This window comes from Schistocerca serialis, chromosome 5, assembly GCF_023864345.2.
Source record: "Schistocerca serialis cubense isolate TAMUIC-IGC-003099 chromosome 5, iqSchSeri2.2, whole genome shotgun sequence".
Taxonomy (NCBI): domain Eukaryota; kingdom Metazoa; phylum Arthropoda; class Insecta; order Orthoptera; family Acrididae; genus Schistocerca; species Schistocerca serialis.
This window is the reverse complement of record NC_064642.1, coordinates 614815276-614834739: the sequence shown is the minus strand read 5'-3', so window position 1 is coordinate 614834739 and position 19464 is coordinate 614815276. Positions and strand designations below refer to the sequence as shown.

Sequence of the window (19464 nt, the reverse complement as noted above, 5' to 3'; positions counted from 1 at the left end):
ACATTGTAATTCTGTCAGAGACAGCAAAGGACTTGGAAGAGCAGTTGAACGGAATGGATAGCGTCTTGAAAGGAGAATATAAGATGAACATCAACAAAAGCAAAACGAGGATAATGGAATGTAGTCGAATTAAGTCGGGAGACGCTGAGGGTATTAGACTAGGAAATGAGACACTTAAAGTAGTAAAAGAGTTTTGCTATTTGGGAAGCAAAATAACTGATGATGGTCGAAGTAGAGAGGATATAAAATGTAGACTGGCAATGTCAAGGAAAGCGTTTCTGAAGAAGAGAAATTTGTTAACATCGTGTATAGATTTAAGTGTCAGGAAGTCATTTCTGAAAGTACACTCCTGGAAATGGAAAAAAGAACACATTGACACCGGTGTGTCAGACCCACCATACTTGCTCCGGACACTGCGAGAGGGCTGTACAAGCAATGATCACACGCACGGCACAGCGGACACACCAGGAACCGCGGTGTTGGCCGTGGAATGGCGCTAGCTGCGCAGCATTTGTGCACCGCCGCCGTCAGTGTCAGCCAGATTGCCGTGGCATACGGAGCTCCATCGCAGTCTTTAACACTGGTAGCATGCCGCGACAGCGTGGATGTGAACCGTATGTGCAGTTGACGGACTTTGAGCGAGGGCGAATAGTGGGCATGCGGGAGACCGGGTGGACGTACCGCCGAATTGCTCAACACGTGGGGCGTGAGGTCTCCACAGTACATCGATGTTGTCGCCAGTGGTCGGCGGAAGGTGCACGTGCCCGTCGACCTGGGACCGGACCGCAGCGACGCACGGATGCACGCCAAGACCGTAGGATCCTACGCAGTGCCGTAGGGGACCGCACCGCCACTTCCCAGCAAATTAGGGACACTGTTGCTCCTGGGGTATCGGCGAGGACCATTCGCAACCGTCTCCATGAAGCTGGGCTACGGTCCCGCACACCGTTAGGCCGTCTTCCGCTCACGCCCCAACATCGTGCAGCCCGCCTCCAGTGGTGTCGCGACAGGCGTGAATGGAGGGACGAATGGAGACGTGTCGTCTTCAGCGATGAGAGTCGCTTGTGCCTTGGTGCCAATGATGGTCGTATGCGTGTTTGGCGCCGTGCAGGTGAGCGCCACAATCAGGACTGCATACGACCGAGGCACCCAGGGCACACGCCCGGCATCATGGTGTGGGGAGCGATCTCCTACACTGGCCGTACACCACTGGTGATCGTCGAGGGGACACTGAATAGTGCACGGTACATCCAAACCGTCATCGAACCCATCGTTCTACCATTCCTAGACCGGCAAGGGAACTTGCTGTTCCAACAGGACAATGCACGTCCGCATGTATCCCGTGCCACCCAACGTGATCTAGAAGGTGTAAGTCAACTACCCTGGCCAGCAAGATCTCCGGATCTGTCCCCCATTGAGCATGTTTGGGACTGGATGAAGCGTCGTCTCACGCGGTCTGCACGTCCAGCACGAACGCTGGTCCAACTGAGGCGCCAGGTGGAAATGGCATGGCAAGCCGTTCCACAGGACTACATCCAGCATCTCTACGATCGTCTCCATGGGAGAATAGCAGCCTGCATTGCTGCGAAAGGTGGATATACACTGTACTAGTGCCGACATTGTGCATGCTCTGTTGCCTGTGTCTATGTGCCTGTGGGTCTGTCAGTGTGATCATGTGATGTATCTGACCCCAGGAATGTGTCAACAAAGTTTCCCCTTCCTGGGACAATGAATTCACGGTGTTCTTATTTCAATTTCCAGGAGTGTATTTGTATGGAGTGTAGCCATGTATGGAAGTGAAACATGGACGATAAATAGTTTGGACAAGAAGAGAACAGAAGCTTTCGGAATGTGGTGCTACAGAAGAATGCTGAAGATTAGATGGGTAGATCACATAACTAATGAGGAGGTATTGAATAGAATTGGGGAGAAGAGGAGTTTGTGGCACAACTTGACTAGAAGAAGGGATCGATTGGTAGGAAATGTTCTGAGACATCGAGGGATCACAAATTTAGTATTGGAGGACAGCGTGGAGGGTAAAAATCGTAGAGGGGGACCAAGAGATGAATACACCAAGCAGATTCAGAAGGATGTAGGTTGCAGTAGGTACTGGGAGATGAATAAGCTTGCACAGGATAGAGTAGCATGGAGAGCTGCATCAAACCAGTCTCAGGTCTGAAGACCACAACAACAACAACTCACGGGCACGCAGGCGGCGGTCCCTGCGGAAGCGACTGCAGTGCCATTGCCGCTGGCGGTGTCGAAGGCCGCGGAGGCGACGGCCGCGGCCAGCGTGGCGTTGCGCTCGCGGAAGGTGAGCGCCTCGCACATGTAGGCGTCCTCCCCCTCCAGCCCGAGCAGCCGCTGCGCCTCGTAGAACTCCTCCATCGTCGTGAAGATCTGCGGCAGCCACAGCCGCACCGTGTTCAGGCTGCAACACCGGCCACCGGCCACGTACTGGTGATAAGGGCCTGACAGTGCACGCAGATATTACGTGGAGCATAAGTTCGTAACGTTTCTATTTTGCACGTTGGTATTCCGGTTGCTGTCGGTTTGTTTATCGATTGACATTTTTTCTTTGTAGTTTTCTATTGTTATTTGAGTTTACATATTATCGTCATTTGGAGTCTGTGGAACATATCGTCATTTGGAGATAGTGTGTTGAACTATGGATGCCAGAAAATTTCCAACATATTCATCTGTTTCATTTCAATAAAGGGGCGACAGCACCGGAGGTAGCCAGAAACATTCGGGCCATGGGGATAATACACTACTGATCATTAAAATTGATACACCACGAAGATGCTACAGACGCGAAATTTAACCGACAGGAAGAAGATGCTGTGATATGCAAATGATTAGCTTTTCAGAGCATTCACCCAAGGTTGGCGCCGGTGGCGACACCTACAACGTGCTGACATGAGGAAAGTTTCCAACCGATTTCTCACACACAAACAGCAGTTGACCGGCATTTCCTGGTGAAACGTTGTTGTGATGCCTCGCGTAAGGATGAGAAATGCGTACCATCACGATTCCGACTTTGATAAAGGTTGGATTGTAGCCTATCGCGATTGCAGTTTATCGTATCGCGACATTGCTGCTCGCGTTGGTCGAGATCCGATGACTGTTGGCAGAATATGGAATCGGTGGGTTCACGAGGGTAAAACGGAACGTCGTGCTGGATCCCAACGGCCTCGTATCACTAGCAGTCCAGATGACAGCCATCTTATCCGCATGGCTGTAACGGATCGTGCAGCGACGTCTCGATCACTGAGTGAACAGATGCGGACGTTTGCAAGACATCAACCTTCTGCACGAACAGTTCGACGACGTTTGCAGCAGCATGGACTATCAGCTCGGAGACCGTGGCTGCGGTTACCCTTGACGCTGCATCATAGATAGGAGCGCCTGCGATGGTGTACTCGACGACGAACCTGGGTGCACGAATGGCAAAACGTCATTTTTTCGAATGAATCCAGGTTCTGTTTACATGATGGTCGCATCTGTGTATGGCGACATCGCGGTGAACGCACATTGGAAGCGTGTATTCGTCATCGTCATGTTGGCGTATCACCCGGCGTGATGCTATGGGGTGCCGTTGGTTACACGTCTCAGCCACCCCTTGTTCGCACTGACGGCAGTTTGAACAGTGGATGTTACATTTCAGATGTGTTACGACCCGTGGCTCTACCCTTCATTCGACCCCTGCGAAACCCTACATTTCAGCAGGATAATGCACGACCGCATCTTGCAGGTCCTGCACGGGCCTTTTTGGATACAGAAAATGTTCGACTGCTGCCCTGGCAAGCATATTCTCCACCAACTGAAAACGTGTGGTCAATGGTGGCCGAGCAACGGGCTCGTCACAATACGCCAGTCACTACTCTTGATGAACTGTGGCATCGTGTTGAAGCTGCATGGGCAGCTGTACCTGTACACGCCATCCGAGCTCTGTTTAACTCAATGCCCAGGCGTATTAAGGCCGTTATTACGGCCAGTGGTCGTTGTTCTCGGTAGTGATTTCTCAGGTTATATGCACCCAAATTGCGTGAAAATGTAATGGCATATCAGTTCTTGTATAATATATTTGTCCAATGAATACCCTTTTATCATCTGCATTTCTTCTTGGTGTAGCAATTTTAATGGCCAGTAGTGTACCATTGGACAGAGCATGGCAATAAAATGGTTTTCTAATCTTGTGGAGGATCGTTTTCACATTAGTGACTCTTCACGATCAGGAAGACTTTCGGGGTTTGATAATAAACGTTTAAACGCACTAATCAACAATTATCCACATCAGTGTCCTCAAGAACTATGGTAAATTTGACGAACTCCGACCATTCCCCCATCGAGCGACGTTTGAGTGCAGTGGGGAAGGTTCAAATATCAGGTGTATGGGTACCGCATGCTCTAAGTCAAAATCACAAAAGATCAGTGGGTGGTCATATGTGCATCTCTACTTGCTCATTATCAATCGTCTCATAAACAACACTGGCCATTCGTGTACTGCATCGTTACTGATGATGAGACATTGTGTCTTTATACTAACGTACCTCCTCCCATGAACCATGGACCTAACCGTTGGTGAGGAGGCATACATGCCTCAGCGAAACAGGTAGTCGTACCGTATGTACAACCATAACGGAGGGGTGTCTGTTGAGAGGTCAGATGAACGTGTGGATCCTGAAGAGGGGCAGCAGCGTTTTCAGTAGTTGGAGGGGTAACAGTCTGGACGATTGACTGACCTGGCTTTGTAACATTAACCGAAACAGCCTTGCTGCGCTAGTACTGCAAACGGCTCAAAGCAAGGGGAAACTACAGCCGTAATTTTTCCCGAGTGAATGCAGCTTTACTGTATGGTTAAATGATGATGGCGCCCTCTCGGGTAAAATATTCCGGAGGTAAAATAGCCCCCATTCGGATCTCCAGGCGCGGACTACTCAGGAGGACTTCGTTATCAGGAAAGAGAAAACTGGCGTTCTACGGATCGGAGCGTGGAATGTCAGATCCCTTAATGGGGCAGGTAGGTTAGAAAATTTAAAAAGGGAAATGGATAGGTTAAAGCTAGATATAGTGGGAATCAGTGACGTTCGGTGGCAGGAGGAACAAGGGTTCCGGTCAGGTGAATATAGGGTTATAAATACCAAATCAAATAGGGGTAATGCGGAAGTGGATTTAATAATGAATAAAAAAAATAGGATCGTGTGTAAGCTACTATGAACAGCATAGTGAACGCATTATTGTGGCCAAGATAGACACGAAGCCCATGCTTACTACAGTAGTAAAAGTTTATATGCCAACTAGCTCCGCAGATGACGAAGAGAGTGAAGAAATGTATGATGAGATAAAAGAAATTGTTCAGATAGCGAGGGGAGACGAAAATTTTATAGCCATGGGTGACTGGAATTCGATAGTAGGAAAAGGAAGAGAAGGAAAAGTAGTAGGTGAATATGGAATGAGAGTAAGGAATGAAATAGGAAGACGCCTGGTCGAATTTTGCGCAGACCGTAAATTGATTAGAGCTAACACTTGGTTCAAGACTCATGAAAGAAGGCTGTATACGTGCCTGGAGGCACTAGAAGGTTTCAGATGGATTATATAATGGTAAGACAGAGATTCAGGAACCAGGTTTTAAATTGTAAGACATTGCCAGGGGAAGATGTTGACTCTGACCACAATCTGTTGGTTATGAACTGTAGATTAAAACTGAAAAAACAGCAACAAGTTGGGAATTTAAGAAGATGGGACCTGGATAAACTGAAAGAACCAGAGGTTGTAGACAGTTCCAGAGAGAGCATTAGGAAACGATTGACAAGAACGGGGGAAATAAATACAGTAGAAGAAGAATGGTTAGCTTTGAGAGATGAAACAGTAAAGGCAACAGAGGATCGAGTAGGTAAAAAGAAGAGGGTTAGGGAAATCCTAGGATAACAGAAGAGATTTTGACTTTAACTGATGAAAGGAGAAAATATATAAATGCAAGAAATGAAGAAGACAAAAAGGAATACAAACGTCTCAGAAATGAGATCGACAGGAAGTGCAAAATGGTTAAGCAGGGATGGCTAGAGGACAAATGTAAGGATGTAGAGGCATATATCACTAGGGGTGATAGATACTGCCTACAGGAAAATTAAAGAGACCTTTGGAGAAAAAAGAACCACTTGCATGAATATCAAGAGCTCAGATGAAAAACCAGTTCTAAGCAAGGAAGGGAAGTCATAAAGGTGGAAGGTTTATATAGAGGATCTATACAAGGGCGTGTACTTGAGGGAAATATTATGTAAATGGAAGAGGACGTGGGTGAAGATGAAATGGGATATATGATACTGCGTGAAGAGTTTGATAGAGCACTGAAAGAGCTAAGTCGAAACAAGGCCCCGGGAGTAGACAACATTCCGTTAGAACTACTGATAGCTTTGGGAGTGCCAGCGCTGACAAAACTAATCTGGTGAGCATGATGTATTAGACAGGAGAAATAGCCTCAGACTTCAAGAAGAATATAATAATTCCAGTCCCAAAGAAAGCAAGTGCTGACAGGTGTGAAAATTACCGAAGTGTCAGTTTAATAAGTCACGATTGCGAAAAGCTAATTCGAATTCTTGACAGACGAATGAAAAAACTTGTAGAAACCGAATTCGGCGAAGATCAGTTTGGATTCCGTAGAAATGTTGGAACAGATGAAGTAGTACTGACCATACGATTTATGTTAGAAGATAGATTTGTAGCATTTGTAGACTTAGAGAAAGCTTTTGACAAAGTTGACTGAAACACTCTTTCAAATCCTGGAGGTGGCAGGGGTAAAATACAGGGAGCGAAAGGCTATTTACAGTTTGTACAGATCGCAGTTATAAGAGTGGAGGGGCACGAGAGGGAAGCGGTGGTTGAGAAGGGAGTGAGAGAGGGCTGTAGCCTACCCCCGATGTTATTCAGTCTGTATATTGAGCAAGCAGCAAAGGAATCAAAAGACAAATTTGGAGTATGAATTAAAATCGAAGGAGAAGAAATAAAAACTTTAAGTTTTGCCGATGACACTGTAACACTGTCAGAGACACAAAGGAGGAGATAAGATGATCATCAACAAAAACAAAACGAGGTTAATGGAATGTAGTCGAATTAAATGAAATGATGTTGAGGGAATTGGATTAGGAAATGAGACACTTCAAATAGTAAAGGAGTTTTGCTATTTGAGGAGCAAAATAACTGATGATTGTAGAAGTAGGGAGGATATAAAATGTAGACTGGCAATGGCAAGGAAAGCGTTTCTGAAGAAGAGAAATTTGTTAACATCGAATATAGATTTAAGTGTCAGGAAGTCGTTTCTGAAAGTATTTGTATGGAGTGCAGCCATGTATGGAAGTGAAACATGGACGATAAATAGTTTAGACAAGAAGAGAATAGAAGGTTTCGAAACGTGGTGCTACAGAAGAATGTTGAAGATTAGATGGGTAGATCACGTAACTAATGAGTAGATACTGAATAGAATTGGGACGAAGAGGAATTTGTGGCACAACTAGACTAGAAGAAGGTATCGGTTGGTAGGACACATTGTGAGGCATGAAGATATGACTAATTTAGTGTTGGAGGGAAGCGTAGAGAAAAAATCGTAGAGGGAGTCCAAGAGATGAATACAGTAAGCTGATTCACAGGGATGTAAGTTGCCGTAGTTGTTCGGAGATGAAGAGGTTTTCACAGGACAGAGTAGCATGGAGAGCTGCATCAAACCAGTCTCTGGACTGGAGACCACAACAACAACATTTTAACGTAAGGAAAAGAAATGAATGGGTGAGCCAAGCAAAGCGAGAACCACCACTATGAAATCCTATGCGCGTCCACACAAAACAATGTTATGCTTCTGGTGGCTCATCGACGATGTGGGTACTACGAATTGCTTACCCGGGATGTAATCGTCACTACTGACTTTTATTGTCAACAACTGAGGCGTCTTGTAGACGCAGTCGGACATCAACGACCAGGAAGACTGCGTGAAGTTATGCTACTCCACGATAACGCCCGCCTGCATTCTGCTAGACTGACAAAAAACTCTGTACAGGAGCTGGGTTGCGAAGTTATCCCTCACCCACCTTATTCACCTAATCTTGTGCCCTCAGATTTTCACCTTTTCCGCTCTCCATGGAACAGTCTTCAAGGAACTTCCTTTCCGGATGAAAATGCAATCCGAACATGACTCGACGAGTTCTTCGCCTAAAAAATGAAATGATTTCTATAGCCGCAGAATCAGAAAGCTACCCCACCACTGCCAGACTGTTCTAAACACTGAAGGAGAATATATTATTAATGACTGAAATTTCTGTCATGTGTATCCGTTGTGTTTATTAAACTTATGGAAAAATTCTACGAACTTATGCTCCAGCCCAGTAATCATACATATTGATATGCATAACTGTACAAAAAGACGAAATTAGTAGAAGACCACTTTCAAGAAACATTAATCGAATTAAAATTGTTTGGTCAAAGATACTGATTATATCGGTCAGGTAAACATATCTTTATCACCGAGGTAAAAAAAGGCAGGGAGATGACCATGGAGCTAAAAAAAGAAGGGCGATGGCGCTATAGACTTACGGGGTACGTTGTTTCGAAGCCAGAGTGGGCGGGGCCTGCCGCCGTCTTAAACAGCCCAAAACATTAGCAGACTGCTGTTTACGATTGCTTCTTGTTCATTACCTTTGTCGTGTGCAAACATCTGTTTTAACACTAAAAATTACAGTGCTTACATGAATAATATAGTGTCAGGAAAGCAATTTCGAATGTTTTTCTCTCCTAGAATGCGTATTTGCTCTAGTAATATGAAACATGTGGCCTCGTTAATGTAATTGTTTGTTGTTGATATATATCGAATAACCAAGAAGAGAAGGAGGTTATGTAACAAGCATGCTTTCGTAACCCATTTAATTCCACTATTGCTGTGTTTGTATCGATAGCAAATGAAGCTGAAAATCCGAAACCAATGTTTGTTTGCTGCAGTGTATTGCTTCTTTTTCTTTACATTTTCAGCTTTCAGCTCGTACGCACAGTATTTTCAACTTTCACGTCTGCGAAACATTTACCTACATGTTCTTTGCTAGCCCATAAATGTATGTAATAGGGGAAGAAGCAAGATATGTTAAAGTACCTGGTGCTTGTCAACAAAGTGAACGATTTTAAAATATCAGAGAAACAGAAGTGCATATAGAGTTCCTGTTTTATTAGATTGACGCTGGATTAATTTCACCGTAGTTTCACATCTTCTGACTATGAAATCTTACCTACGATGCTTCATTCAGTGTGTGACCAATAATAGCAATATACAGGATAGAAAACGATATTATTTTTAAGCACGTTACACTATTGTGTAATACATTAAATGGGATTAAGGAAATGGTCTCAAACGCTTAGACCCCATAAAATGGATATTTTGCTTCGACATGGATGTAAGCCATATTTTAGTAATGTGTAACATACAGGCCTACCTTTCCAACAGTAGCCTATTTACCTGGAACATTTATCGTCAGTAAATTTGTCAGTATTTCAGGAATGGCGAAACATATCATAACTGGAAATCTACGTTTATTTTCATCCCCTGCCCCAGTTTACATTTGAATTTCAAATAGTCTACCGTTATTTGTGAAATATCAATAGTTATTTAGTTCCATGTTCCATGTATCATTTGCATGACAAATCATAATGTTGAGGAACTAATCATTTTATATTCAATATATTTTAATGTGCCTTCTTCACTGATCACTTATTAGATTTTTGTTTTTTTTTAATTAAAGACAGATGTCAGTAATTCCTACCCATCACCATTTGCGCATTACAATAATACATAGTCTTCTGCGTATTGGGAGGAGTTGTCAAAGAGAAATGTTATTAGTTTAGTTTCAAATTTTGCTTTTCTGTCTGTCAGGCAGTTTATATCACTGTGTAAATGATCAAAACTTTTCATTGGAAACGTTATCAAAACTTTTGGTTGCTGCATTGATAACCACTACTTGTGCCACAGACAACTTTAATGTGGCATATTGAATACAATTTTTTCTTCTGGTACTGTAATTATGTACATCATTGTTCCCGTTGAAGTGAAGTGGATTATTTACAACAAACTTCATGAGAAAATAACTATACTTTGATGCGGAAAGCTTGCTACTCACACGCCAAGCAGCAGGCAAGCACGATGAAAAGAGTGTTCACGTAAGTTTTTGGCCAAAGCTTTCTTCAAAGAAGAAGCTAAGAATACACACACACACACACACACACACACACACACACACATATTCCACAGACCGAACGTGGGGACAGGGGCTAGTGTAATTGGTTAATACAAACCATAAAAAAATGCACGGAGGTATTTTTTTAACACAAACCTACGTTTTTTTAAACTGAACCCCGTTAGTTTTGTTAGCACATCTGAACATATAAACAAATACATAATCAGTGCCGTTTGTTGCATTGTAAAATGTTAATTACATCCGGAGATATTGTAACCTAAAGTTGACGCTTGAGTACCACTCCTCCGCTGTTCGATCGTGTGTATCGGAGAGCACCGAATTATGGAGGGATCCAAAGGGAACGGTGATGGACCTTAGGTACAGAAGAGCCTGGAACAGCACATTACGTCCACATGCTAACACCTTTTTATTGGTCTTTTTCACTGACGCACATGTACATTACCATGAGGGGTGAGGTACACGTACACACGTGGTTTCCGTTTGCAATTACGGAGTGGAATAGAGTGTGTCCCGACATGTCAGGCCAATAGATGTTCAATGTGGTGGCCATCATTTGCTGCACACAATTGCAATCTCTGGCGTAATGAATGTCGTACACGCCGCAGTACATCTGGTGTATTGTCGCCGCAAGCTGCCACAATACGTTGTTTCATATCCTCTGGGGTTATAGGCACATCACGGTACACATTCTCCTTCAACGTACCCCACAGAAAGAAGTCCAGAGGTGTAAGATCTGGAGAACGGGCTGGCCAATTTATGCGTCCTCCACGTCCTATGAAACGCCTGTCGAACATCCTGTCAAGGGTCAGCCTAGTGTTAATTGCGGAATGTGCAGGTGCACCATCATGCTGATACCACATACGTCGACGTTTCCAGTGGGACATTTTCGAGCAACGTTGGCAGATCATTCTGTAGAAACGCGATGTATGTTGCAGCTGTTTGGGCCCCTGCAATGAAGTGAGGACCAATGAGGTGGTCGCCAATGATTGCGCACCATACATTTACAGTCCACGGTCGCTGTCGCTCTACCTGTCTGAGCCAGCGAGGATTGTCCACGGACCAGTAATGCATGTTCCGTAGATTCACTGCCCCGTGGTTTGTGAAACCAGCTTCATCGGTAAACAGGTAGAACTGCAACGCATTCTCTGTTAATGCCCATTGACAGAATAGCACTCGATGATTAAAGTCATCACCATGTAATTGCTGATGTAGCGACACATGAAACGGGTGAAAGCGGTGACGATGCAGTATGCGCATGACACTACTTTGACTCAGTCCACCGGCTCTCGCAATGTCCCGTGTACTCATGTGTGGGTTCATGGCAACAGCAGCTAACACATCAACTGCACCCGCTTCTCCTGTGACGGTCCTGTTACGGACCCGTTTGCGTGCTACGACCATACCTGTTGCATACAGTTGGCGGTAGATGTTTTGCAATGTGCGGCGCGTTGGATGCTCTCTGTCCGGGTACCGTTCTGCATACACCCTGCAGGCTTCAGCTGCATTTCGTCGACACTCGCCATAAATGAGTATCATCTCCGCCTTTTCAGAGTTCGAATACACCATGGTCACAGTTCCTTCAACACTACACGATCACAGACGTCTGGTAACACGGTGTACTACAGTTGGTCTGCGTGCGGAGACGAATGCAGAATAACAATAACAGCAAGCGCTACATGCAGACACTGCGACAGCTAGACCAAACCACAACAGTGCACTACAGCCACACTCGTAAACACGGTCATCATCGTAAACATGTCCCTGCAGATGCTGCTCGCCGACCGTGGCCCGTATTTGTTACAACACGCAACTGAACTTCGGAGGTTTCAAGCGTCAACTTTAGGTTACAAAACCTCCGGATGTAATTAACATTTTACAATGCAACAAACGGCACTGATTACGTATTTGTTTGTATGTTCAGATGTGCTAACAAAACTAACGGGGTTCCATTTAAAAAAAACGTAGGTGTGTGTTAAAAAACATACTTCCGTGCATTTTTTTAATGATTTGTATTAACCAATTACACTAGCCCCTCTCCTCACGTTCGGTCTGTGGAATCGATTCGTCAGTATTTGATGTGGTTTACGAAATATAACCAGCGGTGACTCACCCTGTATATATATATATATATATATATATATATATATATATATAAATCATAGACACAAAACTGACCGTTGTCTCCGGCTGTTCTAGCCAGAATCTTTTTCAAAGAGAGAAGAAATGTGAACAACGAATAATTATCGGCTGGAGAAATTTAGGGCATGAGATGCTGCACCAACGGTAAGAGCAGTCACTTAGGCGTGTGTTAGGCGGGGACAAGACAGTTGATACATTGTGCCTCGGATGTCGGATCGTTTGCGGTTTGGAAGACAGTAAAAACACAGGAATAAATAAAAGTAAACACCACAGCCATAATGCATGTATACAAAAGAAAATTTTGCTCCAATGTCTCCGCCGGCCGGAGTGTCCGAGCGGTTCTGGGCACTTCAGTCTGGAACCGCGCGACCGCTACGGTCGCAGGTTCGAATCCTGCCTCGGGCATGTATGTGTGTGGTATCCTTAGGTTAGTTAGGTTTAATTAGTTCTAAGTTCTATGGGACTGATGACCTCAGCTGTTAAGTCCCGTAGTGCTCAGAGCCATTTGAACCATTTTTTGTCTCCACTTACGATGAAAGGTGATTCCTTTAAACTTTAGATTATATCGAATCGATTAGTTCACCTGTGAACGACGCAAGCTAGCAATTTTGAGGAAGCAGCTACGTCTCCACACAGTCAAAGCATCAGATGCTATTTGGTATAAGACTGAAAAAGCTAATAGATATCGATAATTGTCGACACTGGGCACGAGAGCGTCAGAGCGACATCATGGGAAAGTATCACCGCGGTGAACCATAAAAGTATAAATGTGGTGAACCTAATGACAACTGCCTTCCGTTTTTACTTCCATGCTCTTATTCGTTTGGAGCATGTATTACGTTTTCGTGGGAGGTAGTGCTGAAGTAGTTGGAAAAGCAGTTATGAGATGCAACGGTTGAAAGTTAGCAGTTAATGTCAAGAAGCGTGTTAATATATGAAAACTGAAAATATGGAATAAAACAAATTTGAAGAGCAAATGTGTTCCTGTTTCATTGTATTACTGATTTGATGTATGGATAAACAGAAGGATTCCTTTTACGGTATATTGATAATTTTTACTTATGGACCCGTCTGACAGCAACTGAATAAAACACAATTTTAGTGCCATACACGTTTCGCCTTTATTTTCTGCAAGGCATCATCAGTGGCTTGGAATATGTACATATGTTAGCTATTTAATTTACATTTTTGTCACAGTGCCTATAGATTATAAACAGTTCAGTTCATAGTGCTGTGGAATGTGGGGAAAAAAACCGCAAATTGGCATTCATAAGAAGAAGAACAACATCAAAAATGCAATAGGTGCGTAATATGTAAGAAACTGTCCACACAACCTGTAAGTACAGTTCAAAACATTACTACTTAATAGGAAATACCAACCACCAGAACTGTTTATAACCCATATGCACTGTGACAAAAATTTAGATTAAAATAGCTAACATATGTACATATTCCAGGCCACTGATGATGCCATGCAGAAAATAAAGGCGAAACACGTATGTCACTGAAATTGTGTTTTATTCAGTTGCTGTTAGACGGTCCATAAGTAAAAATTATCAATATACCGTAATATTACACGCAACTGAGGAAGGCAGGACTCCAAAAGTTGAAGAAGGATTCCTCGTTGCAGCTTTACATGAAGTAATCATTAACCTACGGCGAGTCTGCCAAGAGAAAGAAGAACTTATAACAAACGACGAGAAATAAGTGCAAAATAATTTTTTCTGATTCACTCGTTCTCTGCTTCGTCCTTTTAAAGGGTGAATATTTATAATCTCCAGTACACACGCAGTAATTGGGTAAAAATTTGATTAATTAACGACATTTTAATCAAATTTTAGTACTTTTTAAAGTTCGAAAAGAGAATAGAGAGTTGAGGATATCCTGGATACTGCACTGGGTTAGAGTTTTTACGTCTGAGCTGGCCCCACACATGCCTTGTCGGAGACAGGTCTGGGGATCTTTCTGGTTACAGAAGTGCCTCAAACCTTACTTGTCAATCAGCCTAACCACCAGTGAAAACCATATCAAAATCGTTACAGCAGTTTCTGAGATTAGCCGTCACATTTAGACAGGACAATGTGACGGGGTGCTTTAGTTAACAAAAGGTATAGACAGATAACAATTACGAAATCGTGCTGATTGCTGAAGCTGATAGTGGTCTGCAGTTTATATTGAGCCATCAATTGTGTACGCTGTGTACATCCTGATAGTGAAATCAACATCAGGGTTCCGCTAATAGAAGAATATATGGGCTGGAACATCAACTAAAATGAATGAATGATCAACCTGTAATCATCAATGTCATCACGAGATCGATGAAATCTAGTATTCATCAGCCATTGTCGACACTATACTTCGGAATCCAACCACAACATGAACCTCCGTCATTATTCAAAGAGTCAGGTGATGAAGTGATATGTAAAGCAAGCTCGCACAAGTACAAAATTAATTGCATTTAAATTTGAAGCCTAATGTGTATTGCATTAACTCTAAATTTATTTGTATATTCATTATCGTTTTTATCGCTTCCAAAGCCAGCCGTCACCTATTTAATGTTCCTTCTCTATCAGTCATTTCACTCTTCTCAGCAACGTTTGTAATTAAAACAAGGACTATTGTAAATTATTTAAAATAATTTCGCAAGTTACCACAGTCTAATTGTCGGCCCTATAATTAATTCTATATTTGATGCGATGAAAAATGGTGTCTACGATTGCTTACCGCAACGAGAACTCACTGTAATATTTGCTGTATTTGTGATTACTCAAGAGCAGCTGACAGTGCAGTAAACAAACTAAAAGCTCGCGAACACCGGTATTCTTGCTTATGATGATGTTTTGCCACTTATTTACCTTTATAATGAGCATTTGGGGTCAAATACCATTGAGCCTTTCGTTTGTTTTAAATTTGTTTCTCTCTCAGTAGTCATGCTAAAGTTAATCAGCATTTAAATTTAATGTCACTTAAGCGCAATTTTCAAAATTTTGAGTTTTCTATTTTCGTAGATAAAGAAGTATTTTCGCTTTGGGAAACAATAAATGGTCAGTATACGAGTCTAACAGTAAACGAAATCCACTATTCTCTTTAAGTTCCAAGGACATTTTAAATAATTTCGTAGATAAAATTTTTTAAGAAAGTAGCACTACATACAAGACGAGTTCAATTCCATACATACATACGCTGATAATTAATTTTTAATAAGTAGTTCGAACAATCCGTCTTGTTGCAGGATGATACAATATATCTTTTTTTTTTTTAAATAGTAATGCGGATCGTTTCAGGCAATGACAAAACAGCGTAACTTGGCCTAAACGGTGAGTCTGGCACAAACTTTTGTAAACCCATCATTTCTCTCTTTCTTTGTCTGAGGCGTGTACATGAAGACCATGATACGTAGCAGAAATCAAGTTAAACTTCCCATAACTGCGCAAAAAGTTGTGCCATGAGATTCCGGGAGAACTGTCGAATGTCTGTAATTTTATATCACGATATTTTCGGTTCTAGGCGCTACAGTCTGGAACCGCGAGACCGCTACAGTCGCAGGTTCGAATCCTGCCTCGGGGCCCGCCGGTGTGGCCGAGCGGTTCTAGGTGCTACAGTCCGGAACCGCGCGACCGCTGCGGTCGCTAGTTCGAATCCTGCCTTGGGCATGTATGTGTGTGATGTCCTTAGGTTAGTTAGGTTTAAGTAGTTCTAAGTTCTAGGGAACTGATGACCTCAGAAGTTAAGTCCCATAGTGCTCAGAGCCATTTGAACCATTTGATATTTTCGGTTCAGATTCTTCCGGCCGTCTTCATGTGTATGGTTCACGAATTGGTTCAAATGGCTCTAAGCACTATGGGACTTAACACCTGAGGTCATCAGTCCCCTAGACTTAGAACTACTTAAACCTAACTAACCTAAGGACATCACACACATCCATGCCCGAGGCAGGATTCGAACCTGCGACCGTAGCAGCAGCGCGGTTCCGGACTGAAGCGCCTAGAACCGCTCGGCTACAGCGGCCGGCAGGTGTACGGTGTTATATACGCTAGTAACGAGGTAGCTCCTTTCGATACATCTCTAATTAAACCTGTAAAATCTGACGGCAACGAGTAGAAGGCAAAGAATATTAGCAGTCCGAGATGGGACAAAACAAAAGGGACAGCGCCGTGCAGAACGAAGAGACATAGCCAAGCGGGGTCAGGAGGGGACGGTTGGACCACTCGAATCGAGTGACACTTATCATGTTCTTCGGGCTGTTGCTGATAACGGGGTATGTGGATGTTCGCAGGCAGTCTGTTTATGAGTTGGCAAAGCCAACGAATATGAAAGAAAAGTCATGGCTGTTTTGACAGACTGATCTGTAGCATAGCCGGAGGTCTAGGTTAGACTGAAAGGTGACAGCCTGGTTGTCAGTTAGAGAAGCCAACGAATGTGAAAGGAAGAGCCTTGGACTACGCAGAAATGTGAAAACGTGGTATCTCCGCACAAATATCACCCTGCTCAGCTGTCACAAACTCCAAGAGACCGTCTGCTATCTGTGCAGCCTCACGTTCTCATGTTGTCGCTTTTTACCCTGTGCAGTAACAACCGTCCGAGCTAACTCGGCGTCTCCATCAGCTAGAACGAACAAGGACCTGCTCACGGCCACAGGGCTAGAGACTGTAGCAACCTCACGATAAAAAGCCAGTGACTCCACCTGCTGCTTCCGTCAGGACGAAATCACACAAATAGGAAACCACTATGGGAGTTGAAGTGGTGAGCCGTACAGATAAGCTCTATACATACACTGAGATGACAAGTCATGGGATAACGATATGCATATACACAGATGGCGGAAGTTCGCGTGCACTAGGTATAAAAGGGCAGAGTATTGGCGGAGCTGTCATTTGTACTTACGTGATTCATGTGAGAAGGTTTCCAACGTTATTATGGTCGCACAACGAGAAGTAACAGACTTTGAACAAGGAATGGACCAAGACGCATAGGACATTTCATTTCGGATATCCTTAGGAAATTCAATATTCCGAGATCCACAGTGTCAAAAGTGTGCCGCAAATATCATATTTCAGGCCTTACCTCTCACCACGGACAACGCAGTGACCGACTGCCTTCACTTAATGACCGAGAGCATTTGCGTAGAGTTTTCAGCGCCAAAAGACAAGCAGCTCTGCAAGAATTAACCGCAGAAATCAGTGTGGAACTTACGACGAACGTATCCTTTAGGAAATGCGGCAAAATTTGCCATTAATGGGCTATGTAGCAGACTACCAGAGCTATTGGTTTTGCTAACAGCATGCCATCGCCTGCAGTGCCTCTCCTAGGCTCGCGACGATATCTATTGGACCCTACACGACTGCAAAGCCGCGGCCTGGTGAGATGAGTCCCTACTTCAGCTGGTAAGAGCTGATGGTACAGTTCAGGTGTGACGCAGGCTCCACGAAGTCATGGACCCAAGTTCTCAACACGGCATTGTGCAAGCAGGTGGTGGCTCGATAAAGGCATGGGCTGAGTCTACATGGAATGGACTGGGTCCTCTGGTCCAACTAAACCGATCATTGACGGGAAATGGCTGTGTTCGGGTACTTGGAGACAATTTGCAGCCATTCATTGACTTCACGTTCCCAAACAATGATGTCTTGTCACGGAGCTATGACTGTTCGTGATTGGTTTGAAGAACATTCTGGACAGTTCGAGCGAATGATTTAGCCACCCAGACCGCCCGACATGATTCCCGTCGAACTTTCATTGGACATAATTGAGAGGTCAATTCGGGCAGAACTCCCTGTATTGGCTACACTTCTGCAATTATGGGCGGGTGTAGCGGCAGTATGGCTCATTATTTCTGGAAGAACTTCCAAAAACTTGTTGAGTCCCTGCCAAGCCGAGCTGCTGCACAACGCCGGAGGAAAGGAGGTCCGACACGATGTTCGGAGGTACCCCACGACATTTGCCACCTCAATGTATATCTTCTAATACATCATGGGACGACAGCTCTTACTACACACATCAAAAACGTTTTGCGTCACCCCGATCCCAGAACTCCTGAAGATAGACGTTGACTGTGGATATCGTATCAGACGCTGTCCCTTTGACTGTTCAAAGATGTCACTAAACCCGCCCAAAGATGTAAACAACCATGCATGAGCAGCACCTCTTAAACGGAGGGGGTCCGACAGCCGATCAGTTCCAGTCAGTCCATCAGGAAGGAGGTACACGCCTCGTCTCGACTGTAGTTCAAATATACCTAGACGGTCAGTACCGCGGTTCGATCGCGTCCACATTATTACTTTGTGCCAGAAAGGGCTCTCAACACAGGAAGTGTCTAGGCGTCTCGGAGCGAATCAAAGCGATGTTGTTCGGACATGGAGGAGAGACAGGAACTGCCCATGACACGCCTCGCTCAGGCCGCCCAATAGCTACCACTGCAGTGGACTACCGCTACCTACGGATTATGGCTCGGAGGAACCCTGACAGCAACGCCACCATGTTGAATAATGCTTTTCGTCCAGCCCCAAGACGTCATGTAACGACTCAAACTGTGCGCAATAGGCTGCATGATGTGCAATTTCACTTCCGACGTTCATGGTGAGTCCCAACTTTGCAATCACGACACCATGCAGCGCAGTACAGATGGACCCAACAACATGACGAATGGATCGCTTAGGATTGGCATCACTTTCTCTTCACCGATGAGTGTCGCATATGCCTTCAACCAGACAATCGTCGGAGACGTGTTTGGAGCCAACCCTGTCAGTCTGAACGCCTAAGACACACTGTCCAGCGAGTGCAGCAAGGTGGAGGTTCCCTGCTACTTTGGGCTGGCATTATGTGGGTCCGACGTACGCCGCTGGTGGTCATGAAAGGCGCCGTAATGGCTGTACGATACGTGAATGCCATCCTCCGACCGATAGTGCAACCATATCGGCAACGTAGTGGCCAGGCATTTGTCTTCATGGACGACAATTCGGTCCCCCATCGTGCACATCTTGTGAATGACTTCCTTCAGGATAACGACATCGGTCGAATTGAGTAGCCAGCATGTTCTCCAGATATGAAACATATCGAACATGCCTGAGATAGATTGAAAAGGGCTGTTTATGGACGACGT

At 44.3% G+C, this 19464-nt stretch overlaps 1 protein-coding gene across 1 annotated transcript in view; it reads right to left on the bottom strand.

Moving 5' to 3' along the window:
* Positions 1 to 19464, bottom strand: part of LOC126482137 (synaptic vesicle glycoprotein 2A-like) — a 222762-nt gene that overhangs the window by 48711 nt on the left and 154587 nt on the right. Inside the window, exon 9 of the mRNA XM_050106113.1 lies at positions 2203 to 2431. Coding sequence (XP_049962070.1) covers positions 2203 to 2431 — 229 coding nt within the window. The remainder of the gene's footprint in view (positions 1 to 2202; positions 2432 to 19464) is intronic.